Source organism: Mizuhopecten yessoensis, unplaced genomic scaffold (assembly GCF_002113885.1).
Source record: "Mizuhopecten yessoensis strain PY_sf001 unplaced genomic scaffold, ASM211388v2 scaffold10921, whole genome shotgun sequence".
Taxonomy (NCBI): domain Eukaryota; kingdom Metazoa; phylum Mollusca; class Bivalvia; order Pectinida; family Pectinidae; genus Mizuhopecten; species Mizuhopecten yessoensis.
The window spans coordinates 1,852,813-1,867,015 of NW_018408788.1; the positions used below are offsets into that span (position 1 = coordinate 1,852,813).

The 14,203-nt window shown below is 34.0% G+C and overlaps 1 protein-coding gene across 1 annotated transcript in view; it reads left to right on the top strand.

Annotated features, from left to right (window-relative positions):
* Positions 1 to 4,768, top strand: part of LOC110463674 (integrin alpha-PS1-like) — a 72,561-nt gene extending 67,793 nt beyond the window's left edge. Inside the window, exon 24 of the mRNA XM_021518469.1 lies at positions 2,048 to 4,768. Within this exon, the coding sequence (XP_021374144.1) occupies positions 2,048 to 2,152 (105 nt within the window). The 3' untranslated portion in view covers positions 2,153 to 4,768. The remainder of the gene's footprint in view (positions 1 to 2,047) is intronic.
* Positions 4,769 to 14,203: the final 9,435 nt, after the last annotated feature.

The window sequence follows — 14,203 nt, forward strand, 5'->3', positions numbered from 1 at the left end:
CCTCTGTCTGGTAAGTGGTGACGATTTCATTGTATAGGTCAGATACTTGTTTACAGACTTGTGTTGATCATTCTCCTCTGTCTGGTAAGTGGTGACGATTTCATTGTATAGGTCAGATACTTGTTTACAGACTTGTGTTGATCATTCTCCTCTGTCTGGTAAGTGGTGACGATTTCATTGTATAGGTCAGATACTTGTTTACAGACTTGTGTTGATCATTCTCCTCTGTCTGGTAAGTGGTGACGATTTCATTGTATAGGTCAGATACTTGTTTACAGACTTGTGTTGATCATTCTCCTCTGTCTGGTAAGTGGTGACGATTTCATTGTATAGGTCAGATACTTGTTTACAGACTTGTGTTGATCATTCTCCTCTGTCTGGTAAGTGGTGACGATTTCATTGTATAGGTCAGATACTTGTTTACAGACTTGTGTTGATCATTCTCCTCTGTCTGGTAAGTGGTGACGATTTCATTGTATAGGTCAGATACTTGTTTACAGACTTGTGTTGATCATTCTCCTCTGTCTGGTAAGTGGTGACGATTTCATTGTATAGGTCAGATACTTGTTTACAGACTTGTGTTGATCATTCTCCTCTGTCTGGTAAGTGGTGACGATTTCATTGTATAGGTCAGATACTTGTTTACAGACTTGTGTTGATCATTCTCCTCTGTCTGGTAAGTGGTGACGATTTCATTGTATAGGTCAGATACTTGTTTACAGACTTGTGTTGATCATTCTCCTCTGTCTGGTAAGTGGTGACGATTTCATTGTATAGGTCAGATACTTGTTTACAGACTTGTGTTGATCATTCTCCTCTGTCTGGTAAGTGGTGACGATTTCATTGTATAGGTCAGATACTTGTTTACAGACTTGTGTTGATCATTCTCCTCTGTCTGGTAAGTGGTGACGATTTCATTGTATAGGTCAGATACTTGTTTACAGACTTGTGTTGATCATTCTCCTCTGTCTGGTAAGTGGTGACGATTTCATTGTATAGGTCAGATACTTGTTTACAGACTTGTGTTGATCATTCTCCTCTGTCTGGTAAGTGGTGACGATTTCATTGTATAGGTCAGATACTTGTTTACAGACTTGTGTTGATCATTCTCCTCTGTCTGGTAAGTGGTGACGATTTCATTGTATAGGTCAGATACTTGTTTACAGACTTGTGTTGATCATTCTCCTCTGTCTGGTAAGTGGTGACGATTTCATTGTATAGGTCAGATACTTGTTTACAGACTTGTGTTGATCATTCTCCTCTGTCTGGTAAGTGGTGACGATTTCATTGTATAGGTCAGATACTTGTTTACAGACTTGTGTTGATCATTCTCCTCTGTCTGGTAAGTGGTGACGATTTCATTGTATAGGTCAGATACTTGTTTACAGACTTGTGTTGATCATTCTCCTCTGTCTGGTAAGTGGTGACGATTTCATTGTACAGGTCAGATACTTGTTTACAGACTTGTGTTGATCATTCTCCTCTGTCTGGTAAGTGGTGACGATTTCATTGTACAGGTCAGATACTTGTTTACAGACTTAACCAGCTCTCTTAAAACTTTTTCACTTAACTGATAAAACCAGCTCAGTGAAGCTGTCTAATTTGCTTAGCCTGAACACTGTATACCCGGTAGTAGTGTATTTTTCATTTCAGAACATTTTATTGTATAGAAGGAATAAGGCAACAGGCAAAGCCCTCTCTTTGGTTGTGTATGCATAAATATATATTTTAGCTTACTTCGAATGAGTGGCATAGATAAACCAACTTTGAAGGTCAGATTATTAAAATCACTTAAAATCTTCTTATGAATATTCATAAGATGCAGTGTTTTTTCTCCTGGAACTCCGACTTTCCTCCACCATCAAAACCTGGCACGTCCTTAAATGACCATAGCTGTTAATAGGTCGTAAAATACAAACATACCAAACCAAACTGTGAATTATACAGGTGTTATAGGCCTCTTGTAATCTCCTTGGCACACTGTTGATATGATACTGTGATGATATGGCACCAATATTTTAATATACCTGTTATACATTTTCTACAGTGTGGATTCTTCAAGAGGATTCGACCCACCAAAAACGAGGGGTATGAACCTACCTATCGCGGAGAAATCATATCTGGTATTGAGAAAAATGGAGAATTCAAGTAGATGTTTGATTTTGAAGATAACCGTCCAAGATGATCAAACACTAAACTACAAGACATTCCATAAACTTTACAAGTGCAGGTCAATTAGGAATGGTACCAATGTCTGGCTGTGAAAACGAGGGAGGAGACTGGATTCACATGTCAAGAGATATCAACAAACCACCAGTTTATTACAAAGTTTGCCTCCATGGCAGATTTAATGTGGATATTGTTTTGTACAGTAAAACAAGAACATGTGAATTTGTAAATTATTGTGCAATATTGAAACAATTCCATCAGCAAGAGAAATCAAGGATAACATTTCCTTTGAATATCTTGTAACATGTTTGAAGAACTCACAGTATAGATGCTTTACCTCTAGATACTATTTTTGGATTTTGGATTTTTTTTTCTTAACAATATATTGTTGACGATCTCGGAGTAAAGTGCATCTGAGTGAGAAAATCTTGACATATAAAGTGGAATATGGTTTCATTAAGGTTGAATTTTTAAACAAATGAAAACGATCATTCTACCGCTAAATAATATTCAGCAGGATAAATTCTTTAACATTTTTAAAGGGATCCGAGTAGTACTGTACACAGCTTTGCTTCTGCGCCGATATTTTAACATTTTCAGGAAGAAGTACGATTTCACAGTGCTAGATTTGTTGTTTCAAACATTGTCTGTTCCCTCTTTCCTTAATTGTTATTTGCTGTGACTGTTTTTAGAAGATGAGGAATACCACAGAAGTTGTGAACATTATAACACACTTTTACTAGGTGTTGCTTTGAACAACAGACTTATACAAATTTGTCGTGTTGAATGGGTTATTTGATTCCTGCAAACTGTCTATCCAGCAAATTCAGACACAATCACAATCACTTTGATGTATATTGCTGGTCCTAACCTGCAACGTGAAATCAGAAGTTAAGATGTTTTCAGGGTTTTTTCAGGGAAAATGGATAAAAAACATTCAGTGTCGTTTCACCTGTACAACAGAGATAACAGTGCCTCAAAAATTAACAATGATATATAGTGCCATTTACATTAACTTTGAGATAGGTAAGATGTTCATTAACAAAAGAGATTGGGCCAGATAGAAATCTTCGTTTGAATAAATGAACAGAGGAAATGCTATATAAATGGTGATTAAAAATGTAGCTGAATTTTGTAGATCTGTATTCCAGAAAATTTGTGTTACAGTTTCATTTTTCGCCTTAGTCACCCTCTGTAATAAGGCTAATTTATCTATCATTTACAGCAAGTGAAGGGCAAAGTTTGACTGGACGAAAAGTCCCCGTTATACATGAATTGAATTAATATCAAGTTTAGTTTAGTATGATGATTTCAAAGAGTATGACATTATTATATTGTATATTGTACTTGGTGAATTGTAATAATGAAATATAGTCTGGAAAATTGTCAATGAGCAGAAATTCTCGTAGTCTTGATAAATATGTCGTTGAATACCGTAAATTCACTGTGAATTCCAAGCATGGGCTAAACACAGGTGGAATTTGGTATCTTCCAATGAAGTTTAGGTAATTGAATTATGATTGAATATGATTGACATATTAATTTTAATCTGTGATATGTAGAAATTTATATTTTACTCCTTAAATATTGATATCGGTAGACTGATGCCAAAATATGATACATTCAGTATACTTACTAGCTCCTTAAAACAAGTGTATGGATGTCAAATGTTGTATTGAAATGTACTGCAGTTTTGTATTTGCTTTGTATATGGAAGGCTTCAGTTTATTGCTTGTAGGTCTCGGGATCACAAAACAGTGCAAGTTTTAAGTCTAACTTTCAAATGATAAAAAAGTAATATTTCTCTTGGATATCAGTTTAATCACGGACTTATATAGTCTAATTCCGTGGTTTAATGTACACTAATTTACTTAGCCCTTTAACCCCTATGTAACTTTAGTAGACTCTACCATGCATTGATATGGATGAGTCCATTATATGGTCTACAGTGGTGAAATGGTTAATCAGTTTTCGATGAGGAACAGAAAATTAAAGAATAAACATTTAAATTTGAGCTTAAATCTACATTGGTTGTGATTTTGAGACCAGGTTTGTCTTTGTATATAGTCGAACATAGTTTGCCTAAAATCTTTAGTTTCCAAAAAATATCATAAATGCATGTAAAACATTTTCAGGAGTAATGGACATTTTTTGCCCTCTGCTTTGTGTATAAATTATGGCAATTGTGATCAAAGGATTGCTTCCTGAATGTCATCAAAAACGTTTTGGTTGTCATAGTAACAGATTAATAGTATTGCTTTGTATATGACAGAGAATTTTATATCCCTAAAGATTTTTTTGTGAAAACTTTTCTGTTGTCACTTTATTTTAAACTTGAGGTTGGATTTATAATTTACATCCCTAAAAGTAATCTAAGAATACTTGAACCTTTTTTTCAATGTTGTCTTTTTTCTATCATTATAACAACATTCTTGTACTTATTATATATATATATATATAAAACAAATGACAAGAGTTTCTTAGTACCTCCCTAGCGCTTTCATCTCTTTAGACGTTCATGAGGGGATATATATAAATAGGCAAAAAGGGGCAACATTTTCATTGAATTTTTTTTATCATTGATATTTTCATTTTATTATGCCAGTAAAACAACAAAATCAAATTGTGAAAAACAGTAAATTGGAAAAAAATCCTAACATTTCATAACAAAATCAGGGACAATTTTTCTTTTCATTCTAGTTTTACGATACAAAGATTGTGATTATGATTGACTGAAAGAATCAGTATAGTGGTATATGCTTTAATCATTGATAATTTATAGGAGATAATAATAATGAATTATAGTGTAGATTGGTAGTCAAGTCAAGTTGGTTTGTGTTGAAAGTTCAGAGAAACAATTATATACAACAATGTAGAGGTTTTCCTTTCACAAATTAAGAAATTCATCCATTTCCAATTTTACAACAGGAGAAGAAAATGAAAAAATGTAATTTCCATTATTTGTGTTAATTGATATTTATCACATACTGGTAATGTACTGTGTTATCCAGTGAATATTAACCCATGTAATATGACCTATCAGCCCTGTGATTGGTTGTAAGTTTCAATTGTTTCAATTGTGACGTCACGCTAGGACAAGTACATGCCGTCACAGACTTCCGCACTGGAGTCAAAATGGCGGCTTTTTACATTTCAAGGTTGCACGAAAATTGTTGTTTTACACAAACAAATGCTACAAATCTTGATTATGTGATAAAAAAGATCGTGCAATTGTTTTCATTTCATATGAAATTTATGAAACTTGTGACAAATTTTTCATCTTAGCTCGCCAGAGGCTTGCTAAATTGAAAAATTCTTAGACTTGTTTCATAAATCTCATATAAAATGGAAACTCATGTAAGATCCTATATATATTGAGGTCAAATAATGAAGATATATTGTCAAAGCCATATCAAGATGATACTTGTTAGCAGTTGATTCATTTATGTGCTGGCTGGTTTGATATGGCTAAACCAATATTTCAGTAGAGACTTTGATTCATTATAGATTAGAACCTTGGTGGTTTTTTAACCATAACTTTATTTCTACAAACAAAATATTAAACTTTCGAAGTTCACAGATAACTGAAGCAAGATTCATAAAAAATTAGCTTTGATCCAATTCACTGGTGTTTGAAATTTGAGATTCTGTTTTGTGATATTCTACCACAACCCCACTAAACTCTACTTTCAGTTAAATATATAACTTGCCATTTAAATCTATAATTAGGATTTACTAATAATTGATCAATAACTTCCACATTATCAAATGTTGTATGTATATAGTTTATTGAGTTTACACATTTAACCTGATAATGTATATTATATATAATTCAAAACCATTCCTAAGTCAAACATTTAGCAAGTGCTGTGTAACCCGTGTTGTACTTCCATGTATTAATTAAATTAATTTTACGTATTTAGAAATATTTCATTTACGGATAATCCCATAGCAATGTATATATTTTTTTTCTTCTTAAATACCATTTGAGGTGAATTATATCATGGTTTCTTTGCAAGGTGCTTGTTTTAATTTCAAAGATATTAACATGCGTGAGTGTACATATATTTACATTTACATTTATGCTTTACCATAGCTTTTGTTGGAAATCTTGATTTGTATGATATTATATGTATTATTTGCTACTCGCCCAAAGTCATTTCCACCTGATTTGTTGAACCAATAATTGCCAGAAAGAAACTCAATGAATTTTCTATAGAATTTTACAAATAATATTACCATTTTACTACACTCACCGAGTTGTTCTTTGAAAAACTCAATGGTGTTGATTCTTTTAATGACCAAGACATTTTTTCGGAATACATACAAATTCAAAAAAAGGGGAATGTCTCCTATTGGTGGTTATATAAACAGCTCAATTCTCCAGCATGCTCCCCAAGACGACACAGAGATAGGATCTCAATCTAAACTTACCTGATACATCTGATGTCCCCAACATTGCTGAAGCTGTGCTGTAAGACAAATGTGAGTTACTGCATGCCCTTTTTCAAATGTAAAATGAGCATATCTGCAATTTATCTTTATATCTGGCATGTGATTTTATCACAAAATTTTCGAAATCTAGAAAACGAATCTACCAATGGTATAATATACGAATCCCTACAGTAGAAGGGACGATGATTCGGAAGGTAAATAATTGTTTACTACATTGTATAATCACTTTTAATTCCGTAGTTTTAGTAATGTGTATATGTGATGTCACTTGTTCTTTTAACCACATCCCTCTCTGTAGATAGGTGGGTATAGTAGTGAAGCAGTATATAGGAGTTGTAGAGCTAATGCCCTACATGTCAGCACAGTATGTACAGGAGCTTGTATCATCATAAATTGTTGTGTAAACACTGCTATTTTCAATAGTCTCTAGGCACGGTTGCAATCGTCGGCCATATTTTGGATGGGTGTAAGTAAGAATTAACTTCGTTAAATTAACTTTTGAAACGTTTTTGATTTTTAGAGTTACTTCTTCCTTTGTAGTTAGATAAAGCCTTGGCCTGTCCTTCTTATAGTCTAACACTGGACTCCTTAACTCATTCATCCCTGAAGACACATTTGAACTCTTCCAATTCAAAGGTTGGAATAGTTCATTATGAAATTTCAAGGGTGAATGTGTTTGGTTATTTGCTGCTTTATAATATTTGTCTCCTATAGAGTTCGAAAATATATATAATATATAAATTGCTTTATATGGAGCCTATTTGAATCTGATTTTTTTTATTGTTTAACTTCTATATTAAATTCTATTTGCAAATTTTAATTCAAGAAATCCATTCAATTTGTGCTCAATAATTTCCTACTCAAGTGCTACGTACATCTAGAGAATATTTCTGTTTAAATTACCCCGAGTACACTTACGATTGTTTTAATAATTACCTTTTACCTACATGGCTTATAAGGCAATCTGATAGGTTTAATTCAGTTTTGCAACAATAATCAATAGTTTGATAACACGGCTATAAGAATATGAAAAAATATGATAAAGAAAACATTCTTCATATGCTTTCCTTTGAGTAATCTGAAAATCTTCAAGAGTCTAGTAAAAATATCCAGACAGTGGGAAATTCTTAAGAAAGTAAGTCGTTTTGAGATGCTTTTGTGAATATATGTTTGTAGATAAGTTTGTTTAGGGTTGCATACCCGGTAGATTGCACCTGATCGCTGTAAATAATCCTCAGCACATCCACAGCTTCGTATTCCGTGTAACCTAGCCTCCTATGTAATGTTGTGTAGTTGTAGTTACCGGCACCATATGTTCAAAGTGTTGTTAGCTTGATGCATCAAAAAGCTGACAATACCTAGTATGTCCACTATTTGATGGGTTAAGCTAACAATGCTTTGGTAAACATGGGTCCATATGTATAATTGTAGTGGCTGTATATGTTTGACCACAAGTTTGACTGATTGGTTGATCTTAACGATGACCCATTTTTTGATGGTTAGCTTTGATTTTGAGGTTCAAGAGTTTAAGTTGAAGAAATATGAAATTTATTGGATGGGACATGCACTTTTTTTGGTTAATCCTTTTACCACTGCAGACCACAATGGGCTCATCCAGATCATTGCTTGGTAGAGTTTATTAATTTGCATAGGGGTGAAATGTGTAAAAAGTATAGCCAGCATAGATCAAGGCAAAATAGTGATATGTTGAAAGTACAAGACGAAATGAAAAATAATATCATGACAGTGACTTTGGCATTATTCAATCAATTCATTCAATCAAAACTCATCAATTCAATTAATAGGACTCCTTTAGGTTGAGTGTACAATTGCCTCACATTGATCTTGAGATTGAGTTTTGGTCTGTCCCTTAGTATGATGTTACTGTTAGATTTGGGTTTGACCTTGAGATTTGACCTGGAGGTTAACTTGTGGATCATTGTCTGCTGCTTCAGTGAGATAAGCCTCTCCACATGTTGAGCTTTTAGTGTGCTTTAAGTATAAATATATATATATAGAGAGACTAATAGTTAACTCATAGATCATCACACGAGAGTTTGTCTATTCACCGCCAAGATGACAAAGCCAGGGTAACAGTTGTTACCTGAAATTCTTAAGTATAATATTTAGAAACATTTTGATCCATTAAACAGGTGTATTGAAATCCAAATTTCTTTGATAAAAAAAATGTATTGTTAAAGTAATCTCTTTGATCGGTATGATGATAATCAGGTTTGAAAGCCTCTTGTATGATGCTGAATTTGAACTTCATCATCTTTCTTTAAGTAAATTGATGCGGTGAATAGATACAACATCTCACGTGTGCATTTTTATAGCTTTTCTTGTTTGTAAGTGGTCATTTGTATAAAACACATCATTCCATTTGTAAATATTGGTCACAACGGTATTAAGAGTATAGAAAATATACTTTAAACTTACGCATTTATTTGTCGGAGATCTAAATATAGAAATTGATGTTTCTACCATAACAACCAAGATATTTGTTATGTACCCATCAGTAAGACAAAGCCATTCATCCTGAACTCGTCATCAATACAGGCCTTAGTCTTGTGTTCATAAACATAAATGTCCTGCAGTCATCCAAAATCAACACCTTAGTCATAAACTCATTAAAAACACAGCCGTTGTCATGTGCTCATCACAAATGCAGCCCATTGTCCTGTGCTCATCAAAAAACACAGCCATTGGACTATGCTCATCAAATACACAGCCATTGTCCTGTGCTCATCAAAAACACAGCCATTTGTCCTGTGCTCATCAAAAACACAGCCATTTGTCCTGTGCTCATCAAAAACACAGCCATTTGACTGGTCATAAAAAAACATGACCGTTTGGCCAGTGTTTGTCATCAAGACATTTGTGGTGTTCTCATCCTTCATATATTCAGGAAAAAGTGAATACTGTGTGTCGGAGGAATCAGCTACTTAAAATAGAAAAAGAATTACGGTAAGATGAAAAATGCATCAAAATTGTTTTCAGAGAGAAACTAAGTAGACTTAGATTCATATTGTTATTATTTACGATATAAAGACTGAGACAAGAATTCCGGAACATGTGTCAATCAGAACAATTTGTATTTCTAATTGTTGCTACACTTAAACACTTCAGTTTGGAGACATTATATAAAACGTTAACACAACTTATCAGCTGAATGGTTCTCTTAAGTAAATACTTACATAAATATAATCTGCTCGACAACACCATTTTTTGTGTACGAATGGTGACTTAGACAAATTTGTACTAAATAAGAAGTTGTATTTCTGTAAGCCATGGTCATTAACAATACTGTAAACGTGGACATTTTTGTGACATGAAAATGCTCAAGTTTGAGTTAACCCTTTCACCCCTAGGTAACTTTAGTAGACTCTACCATGCATTACCTGGGAATGAGTCCATTATGGTCTACGGTGGTGAAAGAGTTAATCAGTGCAAAGATATAGGACATGACCATTGATTTATAGATTATATAGAGTAATGACAGATAGAATATAAAGATTTCGGAACCAATGCTAACGCGAAACTTTCCAAACTGCATGCAGTTTAAATCATCATAACACAAACATTTTTTCCACACACAAACATTATCAGTTTTACAGTATCTATATTACTCGAGGTATGTTACATATAAATGTACGTATATGCCAATCAGTATAGTCGTAACACTATTTAACCACTTCCCTTTTATGTCGGGATTATATTTGTCAGGAGTATGACAGTGTTTATTTATATGATGAATTATGATAGTACATGTAGTAACCCATCTGTTAACATCATATTTCATTACTAATATTATACTTGGTTGTCAAGAGCTGGCAATTCTGGAGTAAGACAATGTAAAATGTATAACTAAAACCTACTTTGTATGTCAGTGTATGATGAGAGGGAGTTACCACTCAGAGACAATTTATAACATTATAACAAAGAATGACATAATATACAATGCCTTAATCAGGTGATAAACTTGTGAAGCGGAACCATTGTTTTAACTCAGATCTCATTCCAGAACTTGTGTGTGATTAATTCATTCACCCCTGAAATTTCATAATGAACTATTCAAACCTTTGAATTGGAAGAGTTTAAATGTGTCTTCAGGGGTGTATAAAGTTAAAGATAAAACGTTACTGGTTACGTTACTATGTTTGCTCAGTCTGGACGGTAAAAGTATTTCGTAATTTCAGGTCATAATTCTGATACTTTATGCATTTTTTTAAATGATATATATATCTTGTTTATTGAAATATTTTGTAAATTAAATATAGTAAATTTTAATGGTAAATTCATTTCTTTTCAAGTGAAAGTCAATAAATTTGTTAAAGAGGTTTATATCTTTCTCAGTATTTCTGTTGGTTTAAACTTTTTGTCTTACATTCTATTTTCTTCAAATTATTTCACTAATTATCAGATAAGATTTTACAGGTTATTTCAAAATTGTTTTCATGAAAACTTTGCGTACGCAGAATATGTTAGGCTTGCATACAAATATGTTGTGTTTGTCCAGACCATTTAATTTAACCCTGAATTAGCGCACCAAGATCGTTTAGGAATGACTTGTGCCATATCACAGATTGTCAGAATGAGGAAATCTGGGTATATACTAACCGTGATATGCTTTTAAGAGCTTTTTACAAATATCTTTTTCTAAAGTTTTGTTGTATGAAATATTTTTTTATTTTATTTTGACTGGTTGTGAATGTAACATATTTTCCCAGTTTTTCCGTTGTCCAGCAATGATGGGGTGAATTCTGTTTGATTTTGATATTTTGTGTTTGAATTAGCTTCCATATTGCATGAAGGCGTTGGTAACATACAGATACAGAATCTTAAATTCGTGTTCATGGTATGTTTTGATTTTTACAATTTATGCGTTGATTGATATTCCAGTTTTGCGTAATTCCTTTTTGCTTAAATTGTCAAATCGTTCAAACGTTTTTACCCAACCTCCTTTTTGTAGTGGAGCATGGTTCACTCTGCCATAGATACTAGTTATATTTTCGTTCGGATGCAGACAAGGTAATCAGGGCCCACCTGTATAAAACATCTCAACTCTTGAGATTTCCTAAAGTCTAAGTATTCCCATAGAAAATACATTGCTTGAGATTTTCCTTAACTTTGAGATGTTTTATACAAGTGGGCCCTGCAAGTTAACAATGAAGGTTTGCATGAAGAACAACCAGCTGTCATCTTTTCGTCAGTCTAGTATTGATTTATCGGGGTTACACTGCAAGCTCCCAAACCTGAAATTTGGAAAAAGACATTGATATAGTCTGTTTACAAATTAAGTTACCGTCCAGATTATTTTCATCTATTCGTTCAACATTGTAACATTCCATGATTCTGTTATCGAAAAGGTTGCATGCCAATATATATATATGAGTTTCTTCAGCTACTCATGATTGTAATTAACTCGTTTACCCTGAAATTTCAGAATGAATTATTACTTCAACCTTTGAATTGGAAGAGTTCAAATGTGTCTTCGGGGGTAAATGAGTTGAGACTTCAAAATAAACTGTTTAGTCTAGGCTATGCAATTCTTAACTGACGATTGTGATATTATTGAGCAATTTAGACTTTGCATTAAAGTGGGATTATAGAAAACATTTAATAGGTTGGAAAGACATGCGTTACTTGTAGTGCCTTTGTTTATTACGATATAAGAGGAGGATTTTTTGCCTTTGGTATCAGTACTGCCAGTAAATAGCTTCAAGTTTTGGCTGCAGTGCCTTCTATGTAGTTTAAGATATTGCTCTTTGGTAAACAGGTGTTCTGTCAAATGTATGATTAGTTTTGATCGTTTTCTGCTACTATGCATATAACATTGTTTTATACCAGCGTAAATCTAGGATTCATTATTTTGTATTTTCTAACGGTTACTTTACAGTAAAGACATTTTTCGTGCATTTGATATCTACCATCGATGAATTCTGGTGGCGAGGAGATTAGTCAAGAAACAGTCCGTTAGAATGACGGAAGAATTGATTGCCTACTGGATAGATCATTCTGCCAAAGCATACGGTCTTTTACCCTACTTGAGTCCAACCATTTTGATGCTTACTGATTTTACTGTGATTGCTCCAGGACGGAGCAAGGTTTTAATGTTGTAAGGAGGGTTTGAGAGTTTTTTGAGAGTGACTGGTTTGTATATCTGTTTATACGTGTTATTTGTACGTGTAATCATGACCACCTAACATCATCATGCTTCATGTCTATCATGCAGTACATAAAGGCCATACATTTCCAATAAAGAAATATTATTTTATGAAAGAAACTTGTTTTCCTTATATACTCAATGAATATGTATGTTTTTCTTGTAATACAGTTGCACTCCTATTATCTCCAAAAGCATTCATCAGTTTGGAAATAACTATGTATAAAAAAATGTATACACAACCAATGTACGTATCAAAAGTGTCGCAACGTTTCAAGACCGACTGGTCTCTTTGTTGGCTGAACAGGGTTTAACGTCCTCTCGACATGCGCGACAGCTACGGTAATTTAAGGACGTGCCTCTGTAGGTTGTGTGTGTGCTGGAGGAGGGTATATTGGGGCCTTTACCTCCTTGTGATTTCGCATATCTGACTACCTTTTGTTTCTTAGAGCATTGCTTGGCAATACCTCACTTTTGGCTTTAAGGTTTATCATTCGCCTAGATTAGGAAATCTGTGGGATCTGTCCCAAGGCCAGGACATACCAATTTCTCCAAAGTCCTAAAAATGGTAGTTGTGACCCCCTGAATAACGTTCAGCATTAAAGGTTACGGCAAAACCTTGTTCACTCGTCAGTATAATGAGACCGGGCGGAATACTGTACTGAGTGCCTTCAGCATGGCATTTCGGTGAGGTAGCACTATTAACTTGTCCCTTTATCAAGCGTTTGACTACATAAAGGAAAACTTTGACAGAGGCACTCCGCTTACAGTTAACTTTTCATGTTTTTCATTTTAAAGTTTTTCATTGGATAAGAGCTACGTTATATTAGCCTTGTTCATTGACGTTTACAAGTCATGTGTCATAATCCAGTCGTGACTGATCCTATTTACCTGGGGTCAGTGTTTTACCCAAAACTAGACGGCGCACCTTTTCTTCACAAAACTATGGTCCCACCATCAAACATTGCATCCACTTTTGCTGGAAGGCTGGAAGCCTAGAAGGTTTAACTTGGCGCCGCGAGTTTGAAACAAACAAGATAGTGTTGTAACAGAAATTGTACCTTTGAACTTCTGAATAATTTGGATATTTCATTTTTGTTTTGCTGGGTATCGAATTAAGTTTCCCAGCAGGGAATGTACATAGGAACGCTACCTCACTATCAAATGTAAGCTGACGATAGCAAGTATTTCGGTTAACCAGATATTATAGATAGAAGCTTGCAAGCTTGTTCCGTCATGTCTGACTACTTGTTTCCCCTGACATCAACGCTACCCCTCAACAGAGAAAACGTCGTATTCCAGCAAGATATTCAATTATACTGTCACACCAATACATTACCACATATATTATAAAGAAAATTAAGAGCCAAATCACCTTGAGGCTCGGAAAACAACATGCAAAGATTAACGAAA